This window comes from Pygocentrus nattereri, chromosome 12 (assembly GCF_015220715.1).
Source record: "Pygocentrus nattereri isolate fPygNat1 chromosome 12, fPygNat1.pri, whole genome shotgun sequence".
NCBI classification, from domain to species: Eukaryota; Metazoa; Chordata; class Actinopteri; order Characiformes; family Serrasalmidae; genus Pygocentrus; species Pygocentrus nattereri.
In genome coordinates, this window is record NC_051222.1 from 13,616,514 (window position 1) to 13,638,675 (window position 22,162).

The 22,162-nt window shown below is 42.4% G+C and overlaps 1 protein-coding gene across 2 annotated transcripts in view; it reads right to left on the reverse strand.

The window, feature by feature from the left end:
• Positions 1–8,996: 8,996 nt before the first annotated feature.
• The window catches only part of si:ch211-132g1.7 (prostaglandin F2 receptor negative regulator), a 37,941-nt gene continuing 24,775 nt past the window's right edge, over positions 8,997–22,162 (reverse strand). Inside the window, exon 9 of one of the 2 annotated variants that reach the window (XM_017686648.2) lies at positions 8,997–10,506. In XM_017686648.2, the coding sequence (XP_017542137.1) occupies positions 10,343–10,506 (164 nt within the window). In that variant the 3' untranslated portion in view covers positions 8,997–10,342. Of the gene's footprint in view, positions 10,507–12,458; positions 13,151–22,162 lie in introns of those variants that run through there. The other variant, XM_017686649.2, reaches the window with a different exon arrangement.

Here is a 22,162-nt window from a genome sequence, read left to right on the forward strand (position 1 = left end):
GTGGATTATTTTAGACATAACTGATTCAAGCCTGGTTGCCAGCACCTTACTTAAAATTTTGTAGTCGCAGCAGAGAAGACTGACTGGACGATACGATTCACATTTAAGTGGATCCTTGTTCTTTTTAAGAAGAACTGATATTACCGCTTCTGTCATTGTTGAGGGCAGGGCTTCCTTTTCTAATATCTCCTCAAAGACATGACAGAGGAGAGACGTTATCTGAGTAGAGAATGTTCGGTAGAACTCAATAGGGAACCCATCCGGACTCGGCGCCTTTCCCGACCTCATTTTTTTAACTGTGGTAACTATCTCTTCCATAGTTATAGTTCCTTCTAATCTAGACTTCTCAGCTTCTCCGAGAGTAGGAGCCTGTAGGTTCAGTGTTCAGTTCAGTGTTATTCCTCTCTGACGTGTATAAGTCTTTGTAAAAAACTTTAAATTGGTCATTAATGCGCTTTTGATCAATAACCACCTTGCCCTCAGAATTATGAATAGCTGATATAAAGCCCAACAATGTTGACCGTTTTAGCTGGTGATTCAAGAGCTTACTAGCTAGTTTGCCAGATTCATAATAGCTCTGCCGAGACTTCATGTACAGATCTATCGCCCTCTCATTGGTTAATAAGTCAAATTCTGTCTGTAGCAAAAGTCTCTCCTTATATAGGTCCTCATTTGATGATACTGAATATAGTTGATCAATCATTTTTATTCTGTCTGCAATTTCTGTAGTGCATTTTGTTTTCCTTTTGTTTTCACCTGCAGTGTATGAAATAATTTGCCCTCTTATAAATGCTTTTAGGGTTTTCCATAGTGTCTTATAGCTAATTTCAAGAGATTCATTTGTTTCAAGAAAAAAATCAATTTGGGATTTAATGAATTTAACAAAGTGGTCATCGGCTAACAGTCTTGGGTTCAGGCGCCAAATTTGCACAGACGGTATGTTTTCAGGAAAGCGGAGCTCGAGTACCACTGGGCTATGGTCTGATATAACTATACTTTCATATTCTACTGAACTCAGCAATGAGAGCAATTTTCTATCTTTCTATCTAAGTATGTATGATGTATTGAGGAAAAAAAGGAAAATTGTTTCTGAGTTGGATATTTAAATCTCCAAGGGTCAATCATTCCATATTCCAAAAGAAAAGAATTGACACACTGAGCTGATTTACTGCCTATGTTCGTTCTAGGGCTGGAGCGGTCGAGTGATTGGTGTAACACACAATTAAAGTCACCTCCTAGAATTAAGCTGTGAGTATCTAGTTGAGGGAGAAGAGAAAACACATCCTTAAAGAACTGAGTGTTATCCCAATTATGGGCATATATGTTAGCTAAAATTACAGGCAAATTAAACAGCTTCCCCTGGATGATCAAGTATCTTCCATTTTTATCAGTGATGGCTTTTGACTCCACAAACTGAATATTCCTATGTAACAGAATGGCCACTCCTCTGAACCTACCCCCACTCCCTGAGTGATACACCTGTGTGAACCCTCCCCTTTTCAGCTTTAAATATTCTTTATTTAACATATGGGTTTCTTGCATAAACACAATTTCACTCTTCATCTTCTCCAGATGTGTAAAGATTTTGTTGCGCTTTACCGGATTATTTAACCCCCGAACGTTCCAGGTTACCAGTTTTGTGATTGCCTTCTGTGTCTGGCTACTACTCATCATCCCAGAGTATAAAAACGTGTCTTGGGCTCCACTACTGGGGTCATACAACGCATCTTAAAATCTAAGTATCCTTGAGGTCCTACCTTGCAACAAATATTCATCCAAAAATTAAAGAAAGAAATAAATAAAAAGACAGAAAAACAGCAAAATTGGGGGGCTTGGGGAAAGAAAGAACTCACTAACATAACCATTACACACTACCAACTGCTGAACAGTCAAACACAAATCTCTTCCAGCAGATTTTCTTGTACTGAAAGCTTGCCATGTAGGCCATCCTCCTCAGAACTACACTATCATCCCTAAATCAGTTGTTCACAGTAACGCTGTACTAAATTAAGCCTCTTGTCCATGTAAGGACTGACTTACTAGGTTTGATTCACGGCCCTTCTCCGTGATATGACGGTATGGTCCATCTCCACCTAAAATACGGTTGATGTCCATCAGTCCGGGACTGAGTTAGCCAGTCGAAAGACCTTCAGTGCTCCACCACAGACTGGATATCCCTGGAGCTACCTGGCACATCAGCTAGCGGCGTTTGGGTCGAACTTGCCATGTTGCTCCTGATGAACGCCCTCGCCTTTTCTGGGTTTTCAAAGTGGACCTCTGTACCCTCCGATGTGGTGATTCTCAGTGTGGCCGGATACATCAGCCCGTACCGGACCCCTTCGCAGCCCTGGAGCAGGCTCCTGATCTCATTAAATGCCGCACGCCGTCTACTCACGGTCAAAGTGAAGTCCGGGAGGACGCGGATCCTGTCGCCATCAGCTGTTGTCATGAGCCTCTTTTCAACCGCCTTTCGCAAAATCGCCTCTTTTTCGGAGAAAAATTTTCCTCCGTCGGTTTACTTCGGAGAGAGCGATGTGCTCAGTCCAGGAGTGGGGCGTCTCGAGGTTAAGAACGTCTTTTAGGAGATTTGCTACGAACTGAGTTAGCTTCTTGCCCCCTTCTCTGCCTTATTTCACCCCCATAATTCTCAGATTGGAGCGACGTGATCTTGCCTCTAGGTCCTCACATCGGTCTTTTAGTGTAGCCAGCTCTTTTCTCAGGGTTAGCATGTCCTTTTCCACACTAACAATGAAGTCTGAGTGTCCACTCACCGAGGCCTCCAGCTCCACCATGCGAGTTTCAGTAGCCTCCACCCTGGTTTTCACTTGCTCCAGCGCGTTGCCTAGCTCAGCTTGTAATTTTTCGATCTGGTCACGGAGCTCTGCGGCTTGTGCTGAGGCCTTCTCGTCAATCTTGGCCAGCAAGTCGACCTTCAGAGCGCTGATCGCTTGCAAGACTGCCTGTTGTTCGCTAGCGGCCGCCATGGCCTTCTTCGTAGTTGACCGAGGATCCGCGCTAGCTTCGGCTTCTGTGTCTTTTTTTCCGTGTGCTTGGGGCATCTTTTCTGTCTACCAAACCTTTCACTCTGCACAGAGACACTTTTTAGTATATTTTACTAAGTATTATGCTGGTTCTGAAGCTGAAAGTTTGAAATTTGTAGTTCCTCGGAGGAGCTCGCCTCGAACACGTCTTTACATGGCGCCGCTCAAGCCGGACCTCCCAGTTTTCTTTTAAGCAGTTTTTACAACATGTATGTCTTTTAAAACTGTTTTTACAAGGAATGACAATGATATGAACTCATGAGGATGCAAGAATGTTTTATGTGTTTTATGTGAATTTTTAAGCTCATGTGTAAATAAATAATTGTATTTTATTTTGAATGGTGACAATAAAACACTTTCGAAAGAAAAAAATCTGTTATCACTTTAATATCTGATATGTCCTCTATATGAGGACTACATATTAAACTGATTTTTAGAACAGGGAGATGGCTTACCAACTACCTCAGTGACCTCCACTAGGGAAATGCAACTTGACACATCAGAAGCCTCTGGCCCTGAATCCCATAAGGGAGGCACATCTCCTAGATTAAGGAGTTCCTCAAAGTATTCCATCCACCGACCAACAGCATCCTCATTTGAAGTTAGAGTTTCTCCACCCTTGTCAAATACAGCTTGGGCGCAGCCACCCTGACTACCCAGGCCTACCAGGTCTGACCATCAGTCTTCCCTACCATCTGATCCAACTCACCACCAGATGGTGATCAGTTGACAGCTCAGCACCTCTCTTCACTCGAGTGTCCAGAACATATGGTACCAAGGCAGATGAAACAACAACAAAGTCATTCATTGACCTTTGACTCAAGGAGCTCTGGTACCATATAAACTTATGAACATCCTTGTGTTCGAACTTGGTGTTCTTTATGGACAATTCATGCCTGGCACAGAAGTCCAGTAACAATTCACCATTCTGGTTAGGATCAGGCAGGCTGTTCTTCCCAATCACGCCTCTACAGGTCTCCCAGTCATTGCCAACGTGAGAATTTAATTCTCCCAGTAAGACTATGGAGTCTGTAGATGGGACCCTTCTGAGTCTGTAGATCCAGAACCCCGCCGACTCGCTCCAAGAAGGCCGAATACTCTGACCTGGTGTGTGGTGCATAAGCACAGACAACAGTCAGAGTTTTCCTCTCTGCGATTTTAATTCACATTGAGATGACCCTCTCATCCACCCGGGCAAACTCCAACTGCATGGTCACCAAACAAGGACTCATGAGTATCCCCACACCCATCTGGCGCCTCTCACCCTGTGCAACCCCTGAATAGGAGAGGGACCAATCCCTATCCAGGAGTTTGGTTCCAGAGCTGACACTGTGGGTGGAGGTGAGCCCAACTATATCTAGTTAGTACCTCTCAACCTCGTGCACAAGCTCCGGCTCCTTCCCCCCCAGTGAGGTTACATTCCACATACCACACACCAAATCTTTCACTGCCTATACGGCAATGCACCGCAGTGGGGGCATGCTGGACCTTGCGGGTGGTGGGCCCAAATAGTCTCCCCACGTTGCCTCTTCGGGCTGAGCCCGGCCGGGTTACACAAGCCCTTCCGCCACGACAAGGCCCCGATCCAGGATGGGTAAAAACACAATGTCTCCTTCCTTATTGAAAAGCTGATGAACAGTTTGGCAGGAAAGCTTGTCTTGTAAACAGAATTGGAGGCATAAACATTATTACAAGCCTCTGAGGCTTCAAACATTGTCAGCCTGACAGGCAAAGAGCTAACCTTTGTTTAATCTAACCCTATAAACAGCCTTGTAGGTGACATTGTCTAAAAACCCCATTAGAAGCATCAACATCTCCACCAGTACACTGGCTCACTCTTGTTTATTTCATAAACATCTTTAACTGTCTCTGAGGCTGTAAATACTTGGCAGCCTGACAGGAAACTCTCTTACCTGAACAGCCTGGAAGAAAACCATCTGTAATAAATAGATTTAGATTACCTGCCTATGAGGCTGCAAACACTTGCCAATTAAAATTTAACAAACATTCATTCATTCAGTCTAACACAAACAGCCTGGAAGTGTCATTATGTGTTTCTGAGGCTACAAATACGTGCTAGTCTAATAGACAAAAATTTAAGTCTGACAAAGCACACTGGCTGATGAACAGCCTGTAAGGAGACATTGCCTAAAAAACAGCATTAGCAGCATCAACGTCTTCACCAGGGAATGGGGTCACCTGTGTTTAATTCTTACATTAAGCACAATAGCTGACAAACAGTCTGGAAGGAGGCTTTGGCTAATAAATAGATGTAGAGATTTAAACATCTTTACCTGCTTCTGAGGGTGTAAACACTTGCCAGAAGGACTGGAAATTAGCTTACCCTTGTTCAGTTTCACTCTTGGCACAATGGTTGATGAATAGCATAGAAGGATGGCTTGCCAGTAAACATCCATAGAGGCATCAACATCTTTACCTGTTTGTGAAGCTGTAAACATTTGAAACCCTCCCAGCAACTGCCCCATCCTTGTTTGGCCTGACACTAAGCACAAAGGCTGATGAATATCCTAGAAGCAAGCTTTTTTTACTCAACTTATTTAGAAGATACCTTACTAGTCTTCAGAACAACAAAATGCATGATAACAGGTAAACTGCCTGGAAGGAGGCAGTCCAACAAATAATCTGCAGAAAGTCACAAAACTCCAAATGCTACAACAATATCTGACCAGAGTTTATATTTAAATTATTGTCAAGAAACCAAGTCTCCTATAGTTTCTGTGATTAATTCTTGTGAATTGCTGCTAAAGGTCAGCTATAAAACAACTAAGAACACCAAAATGTTATTAAGCTAACATTTGCTAAGAAACACACACAAGTTTCCTAACCTCTAACACTTAATGGACTTTAAAAAAAGCTAACTAAACATTACTACTCTTAAGCTAGCAAATATTTACTAGTCTCCAACAAATATTAGCTTGGTTCATCAGAGCATTACCTCAGCTAAGAATAGTCTTCCAACTCCTGCAGAATGTATAAAAAATCCAAATGTAGTGTTAAGTACTGCAATGGAAACTTCCTTCTTTCCATTTTTCAGGGCTTAAAAGCCTAATGAGCATCATTTCATCCAACTAACACATCAAAAGCCATCAGACAGTGTCACAGAGCTGTTAGTTACTCCTGAACCAGACAAATACCACTACCTGTACTACACTGATTTTGCACACAAATAAAAAATAAACAACATGCGTTCCGTTAAAAATTAAACACGACAATGATTAAAAGAAAACAAGTGAACGAATTCGAAAATTGTGATCACGAATAAACAAAAACTTACCCACGAACTAAAGAAAACGAGGGAACGATTTAGGAAATAATGACCACAAATAAAAGAAAACGTGCCTACAAACTTCCAAATGTTTGCTCGAATTAATAATTTTTTATTTTTATTTATTTATTTATTTATTTTTATCTCCGGGGCTTCGTACTCTGTATTGCATGTATAACTGAGGTCTATTTTAAAGTTAATAAAGATGTGGTTTTACAGAGCTTTAGAACAGGGGCGTCCAATCTTATCAGTAGAGGGCCGGTCTGGCTGTAGATTTCTATTCCAACATAGGAGGTCAGCCGATGAAATATTTGAAGACTAAGATCTACTGGTTAAACAGGTAGAATCAGGTGTGTCCCAGCCTGTTTGTAATGGAAAAACTGCAGCCACACCGGCCTTTGCGGATAAGATTGGACAACAAAATTTGATTACAAAATTCTTTTATTGACGTACAAAGCCCTAAAGTGTTTCGCTCCTGAATACCTGAAAGACCTTATTTCCTATTATGAGCTATCACGATTACTCAAATCACAGAGTGCTGGCTTTTTAATAGTTTCTAGAATTCATAAGGCTGCAGCTGGGGGAAGAGCTTTTTCTTATAAAGCCCCCAAACTCTGGAATGATCTTCCAGAAAATGTTCAGGACTCAGACACAGTCGCAATCTTCAAATCTAGGCTGAAAACTCACCTGTTTCCCTTAGATAAAGGCGGCAGATCCAGGGTTCCATGGACACAAGGAATTATAGTAAACTGAGACGCTGGTGCTGTCGTCCCGCTGCTTGTACACGGTCACTCAGGTTTGTGGACAGTGGAGCGAAGGCATGCCAAAATGTTTCAGAGTGCTCCCGTGTCTGTGTGTCCTTCTGGTTCTCTCCTTTTAGTTAAGCTGTTATAATCAGATCTGCCGGAGTCATTAGCCACACTCTGGAAATATTAACATTCTCTGCTTGACATACATCTAAACAGAACAAAACTAATTCCATCTCTCTACCTTCTTCCAAGTAAACCACCGCCCACCTTGGACTAGCTGCCCACCCTACACTGAAGTTTCCATTGATTTCTAGCTATTACTACTAATACTACTACTATCAATATTAATAGTATAATAACTTTGTAGGTAGTTTGACCAGAGGAGGATAGGTCTCCCCTTGTGAGCCTTGGTTCCTCCCAAGGTTTCTTCCTCAGCTCTGAAGGAGTTTTCCCTTGCCACTGTCGCTCCTGACTTGGTCACCTGGTGCTTTTTACATTCATGTTAAACTTTGTCTTTACTGGAATTCTGTGAAGCTGCTTTGTGACAACATCAGTTGTAAAAAGAGCTATACAAATACATTTGACTTGACTTGACAACCCAAGCAAGATTTTTATAATTGAAATGTGTTTTCAGCTCAGATTTTTAATATTCTATGCCTATATACCTTCCACTATAATGTTTTGTGGACTTCAAGGCAGGTTTTACTTAAATGCTGTCTTGCTTAAAGACATATTGAGATCCTATACTAGAGAAATTATTAACCATTGCAGTCTTGATTAGGCTTTTTCACAAAGTATTGTTTAGAGAAGACCCTAAACGTGACCCATGTTTAGTCCCTCCTTATAATTGATTCAAAAGGGAAACTGTAGCACACACACATCTCATCTTAACATTGTATTTTTCTTTTTCCTACCCTCACACAGAAAAGAAAGGAAGAAAAAAAAGAGAGCACTAGCCAGGCTGAAAAATTAAAAATGATTTGCAGTGACTGCTAAGCTAAGATGCATTGCATGAAGCATCTTTTCAGTGTGGGGTGCTGTGCAGTATTAACATCAACCAGCTGTGCAGCTCCTCAAGAGTCAGAGACACTGGGCTCATCCTGGATGAACAACATGGATGTATGGTATCAACTGATGGGTTTTTTTTTTTTTTTTAATTGAGTAATGGAAATAAGACAGCATTGCACCCAGTTAGGCCCAGTGACATGCACATATTTCCTTTGCTGTGTTAGGTGAGGCCTGAACTGTAAGGCCTGAACATGATTTGTTACATCACAATATATTGATGACAAATTGTTTTATTTTTCTTTGGCGAGTTGAACAACCGCCCATCCTGTGCAGTCTGACGGTGTTACTTTTTCTGCCTTGATTGTGTGCCCACTGGTCACCAGCCTTCTGGACCAGTTTGACTGCCATGGAGCTTCTCGCTGTACAACCCTGTGCAAACCTCTCCTGCATGAATTGACCTTTCTAATGATACTGCTTCTGCTGCTACACAGACTCAAACTATTTCATTATAACCATTGCTTCACCTGTTTTTCCCCATTTCTGTATTTCAATATTTTATACTAATGCTGTTTGCTATCTCGTGTGAAAATCTCTTGAAATCTTTCATATAGCAAAACATTCTTATTAAGTAGTGTTTTGTTTTGTAGTGGCTGATCATGATATAATTTGACAGCACCTCAAATATACTTGAAGTGTAGCTGTGGATCAGGTAGGCTTGTGTTCATTTTGACAGAGCAGTCAGGTTTAATTGAACATGCAGCTGTGTGTTAAAGACCTTAAGTTACTGGTTTGAATGAACCTGTGTTTAACTGAGACTAAATTGCTGCTAAGCTACTGACTGAGCAACTGCCCGAAAATGTTGAAGTGTGAAGAAGGCAACAACAGTCCACAAAACACACGCACAAACCCACAACCAAATACAAAACATTTATTATCCCTATATTATACTAACAGAGAATCTGTGCCATAGAAAAATCTGATTCTACCTTGGAGGATATCTTACACAATTTAGACTCAACTATGCTGAAAAACATTCATAATAAAATCCAAAATACTATAAAATGACATATTGGTGTTTAGACAGCAACTCTAACAAATAATCACACAGATTATCTATACAAAACAAAAACAACACAAAACAACAGTGCTTATGTCAGTTATGCTTAATGGTGTGGGGTTCCTTTAGTCTTACTGCATGCTATTAAACAAGAACTAAAAAATTAAAAGCCATCAAGGAAGAACGTACTTAATAGGAGGGTTTTGATGGAATTAACCAATAACATATGATGTAGAAGAGTCTTCAAAAAAGACCCTAAGGCACAGTTTAAAAAAAAATTTGTTCTGTTCAGCTGGTCAAAATGCTCACAGTAGGATGGACGTCAGTTGAACAGGTTATCAGTGACTATGTGTCTGTTAATTACTATGTTAGTCCAGAAGAATTCAGCACAGTCATTGAAAACTAGCAAAGCAATCCAATTTGTTCTCTCAACATGCGTGAATATTAAGGAGGAAAAATGTGAGGTGACTGAACCCTTAAGAGCTTCCTCTAATGTAGACAGTGAGTTAACACTGTTGTATTCTTATTAGTAATATTTTACTTTTTATAAATTTACCTGATTTGAGTCTTTTTTATTTATTAAATTTACTTACACATTATAAATCCCTTACTCTGTATCTACTCGGCAACAGTGTAAATGAGGGTCACCTTCAATGTTCTCTGAGATTAAATAAAGGTTGATTGACTGATTGATTAACATTTACCTAAACGAGGAGGCTTTATCAGTGCATTTGTGCTTGTACATAGATGGAAACATTACATTATTTTAACAATTAGTAAGTGTCCTGTTTTCATAAAAGAATCAGTTTCAGTGTAGCACCATAGTTAATAAGCTCATAGTATCAATATAATGTGAATTCACACTTTGGATTGGAATGTGTTGATGCATCATTTGAACACAGAAACAGGTTTTTGGATCAGAATCACTGCAACACCCTCACAGTCTCAGGAGTACAATTTTATCTTTTTCAACATACTTTTCCCCCAGTAAAACTGTTTTAGATTCAAAAATGAGAAAGAAAAATAAATCCCAACAATACTGGATATTAGATCCATCGTTTCCTTTGGGAGTCTTCATTGATTTGAAAGATGCTTATTCAGAGTGCTTATTGTCCAGTTATTTTCTCTCTTCTAAGGCTCTGTCATGTTGTGGCCATAGTGCACAGACAAGAGAGGAACAGCTTCATGAATGCGGTGCCCGTCAGTCTATCTCCAAGTCCATGAGCTTGATGCGAGAGCGTGGTGTGTGCGTAGTGTTTCTACAGCAGCAACGAGCACAGACAAAGCCCAGAATGAGGGAGAAGAGACCCACGGAGAGAGAGGCACATGTCCCATACAGCAAAGGTAACTTTATTGAATCCCATACTAAAAAATAAAAGATTCAAATCAGTACCAAAATCAAGACAATTCACTAAATAAAGTATGATCTTGTGATGCAAAACATCAACATGGTACATAATAAACAGCGGTGATAAGAATTTTCAGAGTAATTTTGTGGTTGAGTGCTTGTACAGTGTATCACAAAAGTGAGTACACCCCTCACATTTCTGCAGATATTTAAGTATATCTTTTCATGGGACAACACTGACAAAATGACACTTTGACACAATGAAAAGTAGTCTGTGTGCAGCTTATATAACAATGTAAATTTATTCTTCCCTCAAAATAACTCAATATACAGCCATTAATGTCTAAACCACCAGCAACAAAAGTGAGTACACCCCTAAGATACTATACCCCTGAATGTCCAAATTGAGCACTGCTTGTCATTTTCCCTCCAAAATGTCATGTGACTCATTAGTGTTACTAGGTCTCAGGTGTGCATAGGGAGCAGGTGTGTTCAAATTTGTAGTACAGCTCTCACATTCTTTCATACTGGTCACTGAAAGTTCCAACATGGCACCTCATGGCAAAGAACTCTCTGAGGATCTTAAAAGACGAATTGTTGCGCTACATGAAGATGGCCAAGGCTACAAGAAGATTGCCAACACCCTGAAACTGAGCTGCAGCACAGTGGCCAAGATCATCCAGCATTTTAACAGAGCAGGGCCCACTCAGAACAGACCTTGTGTTGGTCGTCCAAAGAAGCTGAGAGCACGTGCTCAGTGTCACATCCGAATGCTGTCTTTGAAAGATAGGTGCAGGAGTGCTGTCAGCATTGCTGCAGAGATTGAAGAGGTGGGGGGTCAGCCTGTCAGTGCTCAGACCATACGCTGCACACTATATCAAATTTGTCTGCATGGCTGTCACCCCAGAAGAAAGCCTCTTCTGAAGTCTGAACACAAGAAAACCCGCAAACAGTTTGCTGAAGACATGGATTACTGGAACCATGTCCTATGGTCTGATGAGACCAAGATTAATTTGTTTGCCGCCACACATGCTTGAGACCATCTGAACCAATCAGATGAGGTGTACAAAGATAAGTGTGTCATGCCTACAGTCAAGCATGGTGGTGGGAATGTCATGGTCTGGGGCTGCATGAGTGCAGCAGGTGTTGGGGAGTTACATTTCATTGAGGGAACTCCAACATGAACTCCAATATGTACTGTGAAATACTGAAGCAGAAGTATTCCCTCCCTCCGGAAACTGGGTCGCAGGGCAGTGTTTCAACATGATAATGACCCCAAACACACCTCTAAGATGACCACTGCTTTATTGAAGAGGCTGAGGATAAAGGTGATGGACTGGCCAAGCATGTCTCCAGACCTAAACCCAATAGAACATCTTTGGGGCATCCTCAAGCGGAAGGTGGAGGAGCGCAAAGTCTCAAATATCCACCAGGTCTGTGATGTCATCATGGATGAGTGGAAAAGCATTCCAGTGGCAACCTGTGAAGCTCTGGTAAACTCCATGCCCAGGAGAGTTAAGGCAGTTCTGGAAAATAATGGTGGCCACACAAAATATTGACACTTCAGGAACTGTCTCTTAGGGGTGTACTCACGTTTGTTGCCGGTGGCTTAGACACTAATGGCTGTATATTGAGTTATTTTGAGGGAAGAATAAATTTACACTGTTATATAAGCTGCACACAGACTACTTTTCATTGTGTCAAAGTATCATTTTGTCAGTGTTGTCCCATGAAAAGATATACTTAAATATCTGCAGAAATGTGAGGGGTGTACTCACTTTTGTGATACACTGTATGTCGAGTAAGTGTATATATATATATATATATATATATATATATATATATATATATATATATATATATATATATATATATGTACACACACACACACACAACCACAAAATTACTCTAAATTCTCATCACTACTTTTTAACGTGTCATATCAACCAATCATGTGGCACAATTGCAGTGCATAAAACAGCCCAGCAGCTTCAAGTAATGTTCACATCATTCACTAGAATGGGGAAATATTACCTCAGTAATTTTGACTGTGGTGTGATTGTTGGTGTCAGATGGGATAGTTTGAGTATTTCTATAACTACTGATCTGCTTGGAGTTTCATGCACAACCGTCTCTAGAATTTACGCAGAATGGTGCAAGAAAGATAAAACAGGGAACAGAACACGAGAGAGGTCAATAGATACCAACAGCAAAAATCCATGGACTCAATTTGCCTTGGGGCAACAGTGCAGGCTGGTGGATGTAGTATAATTTTGTGGGGAATGTTTTCTTGTCACTTTCTGGGCCCGTGACCACAAAATAATCATGCCACTGCCTATTTATATATTGTTGCTGACCATGTGCATTAATGACAGTTTACCCGTCTTCTAATGGCTATTTCCAGCATGATAATGCACAATGTCACAAAGAAAAAGTATCTCAAACTTGTTTTATGAACATGACAATGAGTTTAGTGTTCTTCAGTGGGTTTCCCAGTCAGATCTGCAGCATGAAAGTACACCTGAAAAATCTGCATCTTGTGGAATCCATGGCATGAAGAACTGAGTTTTGGTGAGCGTGTACCCACTGCAGCCTCAGCTTTCTATTCTTGGCTGCCAAAAGTGGAATGTGGTCTTCTGTTGTTGTAGTTAGCCCATCCACCTAAAGGATTACAGAAGAGATATGAGTTACCATAGCCTTTTTGTCAGCTCAAACCATTCTGATCACTGTCTGTTGACGTCAAATGGAGTGGCTCCTCATCTCACTACAGCGGCTCTCGTACGGCGTTCACCCACTGATCCACCGCCCACTCCAGCATGGTCTCCACAAACAAGATGTGGCTGTCAAGAGCTGAGAATTCCCGTGGTTTCCAAGGCTCCCCCGGCTCTGGCGCTTCATCCGCCAAGGTGTGGACATCAGTCTCCCCTCATTGCTTCACCCCTCTGCTACCTCAGGTGTTCCCCACACCATTGACACCGGCGATGTTTCTCTTACCCTAAAGTCTGCCAAACCTTGCACCTCCAAGATCCTCACTGTTCCTGAGTTCGCCCTTACTTTTTCCATCTACCGTGATGTCATCTGTTCAGCCTTCCCATCTAGGCTTCCCATCTTTCCATCATCTTGGATCTTGCTGTTCATTTCGGAGAGTCAGGTTTCTATAATTACCATCGTCCTTTCTTGGCCCGTGCATCGGCCCGTCTTCAGCAGTGGAACATTTCTACATATTGGGGTTACCTGGATCTTGAGTTCTACTGGCATGTTTTCGCTGGTCGGACCACACTCTCCTGTGAACTCTGTGGTTGCTCGTCTCACCCTGCTTCCTCCGGCTCTCTCGTTGCTCTGCACACTCCCACTCCCCGTCCAGCTGTGCCCCCTGCTCCCACTGCAGCCCCCACCCTTACCTTTATGACCTATAGTTCCCACGACAGCCGTGAGTAGTGTTTGCTTTTCCTTGGGGGCAGAATGGTCTGTAACAATTTCAACTCCGCTGGATGATTTACTTCTTTATGCAAGTTGCCCCATGTCTGCTCTCATTGTGGCCAGGCCATTCCAGGTCTGGATGTCCCCTTCACCCTCCTAAGTTTGGGCCCAAATGACTACTCTGGTAACTTTTTACTCCTGTCAGTGTCCCTGCTCTCACTGCTGACCTCACCCTTCATACCGATCATTCCTTCATCTCTTATCTGCTGGATGGCCTTATCTTCGACTTTTCTCCAGGCCTCGCCGTGCTTCCTGCCCCTTCCCTTTCTTGGTTCTGTCCGAGCCTGATGTCGTGTCTTCCCTTTTGACCAAAGAAGTTTCTGAGGGTTTCATGATCGGCCCTTTCTCTTCACCTCCTTTCTACCTATCACGTCAATCCTATCGGCAAATACTCTGGCAAGAAATGCCTCATCGATTTGTCTGTACCTCATGGCTCCTCTGAACCATCCAACAACAGCCTCGTGCCTAGCTCTGATTTCTCTCTCCACTATACTAGTGTAGATAATGCTATATCAAACAGGCTGGCTGTGGAGCTTGGCTTGCCAAGGTTTACATTGCCTCAGCTTTTAAGATCCTCCCTCTGCACCCCCGATTTTTGGCATGTGTTTGGAGTTTGCTGGGAAGGAAAATTCTACTTTGCGGTTCACGTCAGCCCCAAGATTTTCAATACCCTGGCTGAAGCCTTGTGTTGGATCTTGCTGAATGTTTGCAGACTAGTCTATGTGCTACACCATCTCGATGACTTCCTTGTGGTGGTCTCCCCTTCTTCCCCAACTGCGTATGGTCTCTATACTTTCTCCTCTGCTTCTCAGCACCTCGTTGTCCCCCTCTCTCCCGAGAACACATCTACATCTCTTGAGTTCCTCTGCATTGAGCTGGACTCTTATTCAAGGCTTCCCTTCCACCTGATAAGCTGGATAGCATTACTACTGCCCTGTCAAAATTTGTGCTGCAGCCTCGTTGTTCAAAGCTCCCGCTCCTACTCCGCTTCTGGCTCTTCCTCCTCCAAAAATGGAATGGCATCTTTCTTCTATGAAAACGCTAGCCTAGTCCCTGAAAATCTGCAGCTGTTCACCGATGCAGCTCCCTTGATAGGCTTTGGTGGCTTCTATGGTGGCCACTGGTTCTCTTCTCCTTGCCTTGCCTTCCCGTGAATCAAGAGATTCCTCCGCCTTGTGGAAACTCTACCCTGTCGTCATTGCTGTACTCCTCTGGGGACATGAGTGGATGAGTGATTCTCATCCACTCCGACAACTGCACAGTTGTACATATAAGCAACAAAGGACTTTTTGAATCCCTAAAACTAGGAACATAGGAACATAACATAGGAAATAGCCATTCCTATGTCGCCTTACCTGGCACTCAATCCAACGTCAGTTTATTCTTTGAGCCATTCACATGCCAGGCCATTCGAATGCCAATACTGGCTCTCTTTCTCAGAAATTCAAAGCCTTGGAACCTCAAGCAGAGCATCATCTGACACTGACTCCTCCATACTAAGACTCCATCCTCCAACTGACCAGCAGGTTCTTTCACCTCCTCCTCCAAGCTCAAGAAACAATCCTAAGCGTGGTTGCCCCCTGTACCCTGTCAACCTACTGGTCTGGATGGAAATCTTTCCAGTGTTCCCATGCACTCCACAGCATGTCACTCTTTTCAGACAATCTTTCAATGACAGCTGCTTTCCTCACATTTGCCAGTTCACATTTAGCCATTCACTCTTCCACCTTAAGAGTCTATTTAGCTGGGATCAATTTCTTTACGAAGCTCATCAACAGAACCCACCACACAACGGCTAATCACCCTCAGATCATACTTTTACTAAAAGGAATCCAAAGAAACGAACCTCACCTTCCACCACGTCAGCTGCCCTTAACCTCTGATACCCTCCACCACTGCATTCAGACACTCTGCGGTGGTCTCTTCCCCAAAGAATTATCCACTACATTAGAAGCTATGGCGCCAAATTAATGTCAAAACTAGGGGACGCCAAAACACAAGATGAAAAATATAAACTTGCAAGTTTTAACAATTCGTGTGTAAATATCCCTCTCGTGAGTGTAAATGTGAAACTCGTGAGCTCAGAAAGTCCTGCATGTGTATCTATCATATCTTTTTTCCATCCACAAGTTGTGCTCATGCAACATGTGAATTTCCTTCGACTGTTTTCTGTGCTCAAGTGGAATTTTTGTGTTTGCGTATTGGATTGAGGGTGGTTTTGACAGTTTGGGGCAGGCATGGGTGTGGTTTTGACTTTTGGGGGCAGGCTCATGGCCATTTCTGTCAGCGAATGCTATTGGCTTATGGCTCCTGGTGTTATGGGTGACCACACAGTACAAAAAGCCCCTGTCCAGAAAACAAACACGGCAGACAAACACAAAGGTCAGCAGGTGAGTAAGGTTAAAAGCACTAAACTCTGGTTTATCTAAATTATAAGAATAATTTAATAGTCAGGCTTAATATCGTTAACGTTTTAGTATCATGCTGGTAATGCTTATCCATTTTGTTTAAACTTAATCTGTATGAACTGTAATGTTAGTTTAGCTAATAGCTACGATTAAGTGGAATTAGCAACAAAATATCTGCAACTTAAATTGTGTAAAAGCATCGACAATAAAAATTTTGTATCTTTAATACTCTTGTTATTAGCTTCAGTGTATAGTTCAGGAGTGTCCAGTCCACAAAGGGCCGGTGTGGGTGTAGGTTTTTCGTTTCACTCAAGCAGAGCATGCCTGACTCCACTCTTGATCAGTCAGCCTTTTAATCAGTCAGCCTCAGTCTTCAGACCACTTCATATGTGTGCTCCTGCTTTGTTGCAACCAAAACCTGCAGCCACCAGCCCTTTGTGGATAAGATTGGATGCCCCTGGTATAGTTGATTTGTCTCTTAAAGTATCAAGCTACACTACAGCCATTTGGCTTGAGCCAACTAGCCAGGTGTAGTAGCTGGCTAAGTTAACTGTAATATCAGTTAACTGTAGCCAGGACAGATCAGAGATAAAACAAACAGTATTTTGATATATGATGGTATGTGTCTGAATGTCTGACCTTTTGATAGTCATCAACACAATAAGCAGTTTTTGTGACGTTTGCCAACAGTGGTCTTTTGGAAATTCTCAGGGCACCTCTCTTGTTTATTACTTCATTTTTCACTCTCTCAATTCATACCATGGCTGCATTTAATCTGCCTTAAAAGGTAACTCTACAAATTCTACATAAATAAATGTTTGAGATGTGAACAAAGTAATTCATACTGGTTTAATGTGAAATGCAACATTCAAGAGAAACTTACCAAGTCATATTTCTCTACAGTGGTGGTGATAGAAACCAGAAGTCATGATGGCTACAATACAACCACAGCCTTTTTTTTACTTATTTACCTTAATAAAAACCACTAGTGAACCTTCCCATGTCTTCCGAATTCTATATGCAATGTTGATGATGGTAGTTATAAATCTCAAAAAATATGTTTTCTTTGGGAATTGTTTTGCCCCATAATACCCTGCATGTATCCATTCACCATGAATGGATTAAAACAAAAGTATTAACATACATTTTAGGGCAAAACTTTCACATAACTATCAGAAAACATCTCAAGCAATAGGCAGTGTATTTATAACCATGTCATGTAAAAAGTTTGTGAGCAAGCTTTAAGAGGCATTAATCTCTTCAGGCATTAAACATCATTCAGACTCTTCAGTTTTTCTGTCTTTATAGGACCCTAACCCTAACCCTAACATTACACTTCAGACAGATTAAGTTTAAACAAAATGGATAAGCACTACCAGCATGATACTAAAAGGTTAACAATATTAAGCTTGACTATTAAATTATTCTTATAATTTAGATAAATCAGACTTTAGTGCTTTTAACCTTACTCACTGCGGAGAAGGGGGCATGGCCGAGTGTAAAATGCGGGATGGAGAAGCCCATCTGGCTGAACCAGCGGGCTAAGTAGCTGATGATGCTAAGCTGCGCCTTGTTTCTGCCATCCTACTTATAGAGAAAACCAGGCCCGCTTCGAAGCCCTGGCTCAGTGCCAGGAGGTGAACAGGAAGCTTCTCTGGAGTATGTTGTCCGCCACCAGTACTCCACCTCCAGTGACCATCTCCATCTCGAAGATGACTCCGCAGGACGACCCGGAAGTGTTCATGGAGCTCTTCGAGAGAGCGGCAGGATACTCGAGGTTGGCGAAAAAGGACCGGGCCATCTGAATGCTGCCCCTGCTCAAGGGGGGAAAGCCCAGCTGGAGTATGACGAGCTGAAAAAGGCCGTCCTTCAGAAGGTTGGTCGATCTCCGGAGCAACACCGTCAGCAATTCCGCATGCTGACACTCCGCGAGTTTGACCGGCCCTTTGTTCTGGTGCAACAACGCCGGGATTCCTGCAGGAGGTGGCTCTTGTCAAAAGAGCGCGATTCCGAGGAGGTCCTTGACCTGGTGGTGCTGGAGCAGTTCATCACCTGCTTACCCGAGGAGACAGCAGCTTGGGTTCAGTGCCACCAACCGGAATCGCTGGACGAGGCCACAAAGCTGGCAGAGGCACACATGGCGGCGTATTCGGGGGCAGGAGCCCCCACCCCCAAACTTCTCTCTCCTTCTCTGTCTCTCCCTATTCCTGCTCCTTGAAAAAAGGGAGCTCTAGTCCCCAAACCATTCCCTCACTCTCTCGCTTTCCCCACACCCCACCCCCCCTTCTACCTCCCGTTACACCCCGGCAGCTACTCATCGGTCTCCCTTCTCTCTCTGTACAGGGGGCAACAGCTGAATCTACAGTAGCTGGGGTGAAGCCTGGGCAGGTGTGTTGGTGATGTGGGAAGCCCAGACACTTCCAGGACCAGTACCACCACATGGAGGTCGGGACATTGGTCAGGGTCCCCATGTCGACCAGGCCACCTCCCCTGATCGTGCTGGAACTTACTGCATACCAGTGAGTATTCAAGGGGGTACATATCAAGCCTTAGTGGATTCTGGTTGCAATCAAACCTATTATTCATATTACTCTTTTAAGATTTATTAAAGAAAGCTTATGTTTAGCATTGAAAGCTTAATGGTCATATTGTTCAATTATAAGGCTGGAATAGATAAGAGCTAAGAGTCAGCACATAAGGGTATGTGGAATGCACAAGGACGTCAGGTAACAGGAAATACCTCGAAGCTGATAGTAGTAGACACTGGGATTAGCACACCACACATGTGTTTCATCCTGTCAGATAAGCAGAGCCATTGTTTGGAAAGCGGGGGGAGTTGATAAACACAGGAAATACCTTGAGCTGACCGTTGCAGATGCGCTCACGTCTCGGGCACATGCTTAAACTTTTATGGTATAGATTGGTGAGATGTGCTAACGCACACATTGGAGGCTTGATGGAATCTACTGATATCTTGGGTAAGGGAGGAGCTGTCATGCGACTATAAAAAAGGGAGTCAGATGAGAAGGGGTTAGATCTTACTTGGGAGATACATGATGCATGTTCTCTGTTTGTAACCTCTCCAGAATTCTGTAATAAAACTTTGTTTGTTTCACTTCAGTCTGATCTACTCGTCTCTTTTTTTTTTTTGCATCAATGAACACGCAGGACTGGTTTCGTCCACAGGATGTACACAACTATCCAGTGTTGCCCATAATAATCGAGTTTCAGAGAAATAAGGCACAGGTGAGCATCATCAGCCACAACACCAGGAGCCATTAGCCAATAGCATTCATTGAAAGAAATGGCCATGAGCCCCCATATCCGCCCCCAAACTGTCAAAACCACCCCAATCCAATACGCGAGGACAAAAATTTCACATAAAACAATCAAAGGAAATTCACGTCGTGCGAGCACAACTATTGAATTGAGAAGGAAAAAAACATTTAAGAATGGGGGGCAAAAAGGCAGTTTGAGCATAATATGATGATAAATACACATGCAGGACTTCTTTCTGTGCTCACAAGTTTCACTTTTACGCTCGCGGGAGGGATAATTTTACTTTTTCATCTTGTGTTTTTGCGGACCCTAGTTTTGACATTGATGTGGTGCCAATAGAAGCCCTCTTTTTCCTCGCTTTCTTTGGATTCCTGACATGTTCAGAATATGCAGCTCAAACAGAAACTTTCAACCCTGCTCTTCATCCCTGCCTATCAGACTTAACCATGTTAAACTCATACTATGATCTATAATATCAAACACAGCAAAACAAACCAATTTGGTAAAAGCATTCCTTTGTACTTAAATTTATTTTAAATTTGTACTTAAAATGAACTCTTATCTCAGCCAATATGAACCTCTGACACAGCTACTCCAACTCAGGCACCCTCAAAACACCCAGCAATCAGACCCAATCATCACAGAAACCACAAACTCTTACGCCCAGTTCTCTCATTATCTGGTTACCCTCCAGAATGATTTTCCGCTCATTCCTTCAGAATCAGGGCAGGTTCCTCTGCTACTTGCCAAAGGCTCCCCAAACACGTGGTCCAACTTCTCGGACGATGGTCTTACCATGGCTACATGCGAACACAAATCCAGGACCTCTGTCAAGCACACGAACGGCTGGCTGCCATCTAATCTGGAATGTTTTGGGGTCGACCGTCTCGTGACCCACAGAAGCCGTACTGAACTCTAGCCCAAAATTCCTCAGAGTTCCCCTCCTCTCATTATCTCACTTACCAAGATATGGTCTGTATTCACAAACAAGGCATTGCTGTCTGCAGTATTGCTGCACACTGAATGTTTTTCTTTCTAGCACCATTCTGGGTAAAGTCTGGAGAAAACTGTGTGAAAATCCCAGGAAATCAGCAGTTATCATGCCATGGTCAAAATCACTGAGCTCACATTTTCCCCCATTCTGGTGCTTGATATGAACATGACCTGAAGCTGCTGGCCTGTATCTGCATGATTTTATGCACTGTACTGCTGCCAAATGACTGGATGATTAGATAATTGCATGAATGAGCAGGTGTACAGGTTTTCCTAATAAAGTGCTCAGTAAGAGTGTAGTGTGTGAATGTACACATTGTATACCATATAGGTGCACTTTGTATTGCTACAATTACAGACTGTGGTCCATCTGTTACTCTGCATACTTTGTTAGCTCCCTTTTACCCTGTTCTTCAATTGTCAGGACCTCCACAGGACTGCCACAAATCAGGTTTTTGCGTGGTAGATCATTCTCAGCACTGCGATGACCCTGATGTGGTGCTGCCATGTTAGTGTATTGCACAGGTATGAATGAATTGGACACAGCAGTGCTGGAGTTTTTAAACTCTATCAACCAAAAATATCTAGCCAACTATGCAGCAATGGATGAGCTATTGTCTCTGACTTTACATCTTCAAGGTGGAGTCTAATAGAGTAGGAAGTAAGTAAATGGATCCTCATGTCTCTGTTAGCTTTCTAGCTCTTAGTTAGGCTGTAATAACCAGACCTGCTGGAGTCTCTGCTGCACTCTGTTAACTTTGTATGGTGTAATCAGTCACTCTTTACAGAACTAACTCTCTGTGTGTTTTCTTTTTCTTTGCCCAATTAAATAACTGCCCATCCCATGCAGTCTGATGCTGTTGCTTCTTCTGCCTTGATCGGGTACACACTACTCGCCAGCCTTCTGGACCGTTTTAACCACGCTGTACAACACTGTGTAAACCTCATCTGCATGAACTGACCTTTCTGATGATACTGCTGCTAAACAGACTCAAACAATTTAATTATAACCATCACTTCACCTGTTTTTCCTCATTTCTATATTTTAATATTTTATTTAATATTTTAGATTTGATTGTTATACTAACATTCTTTGTTATCTGGTGTTGACCAGAGGAAGATGGGTTCCCTTTTTGAGTCTTGGTTCCTCTCAAGGTTTCTTCCTCTTGCTCTTAGGGGATTAATCCTTGCCACTTGTACTGGCCTTACTGAATGTAGTTGTACTCAGTTATCCAGTCAACTAAACAAGTCATCCAAATAAATCCAGGGAAACAATATGCTGTTTGCTTAAGACTTTACTCAGATGTTTCTTGTGTTAAACGGTTAAACTTAAAAGAGAACAAAAATATTAAGATACAATGAGCTTCTTACAACTACATCAATTCGACTCAAACAGTAAAGACAAACTGCTACTAGAACTACATATGCTACGCAGTATAGATTGTGATCCATAGAGAGTGCAAACATCTATCAAGACATACATTCACCAAGTCTAAATAACAAGGCAGAAACA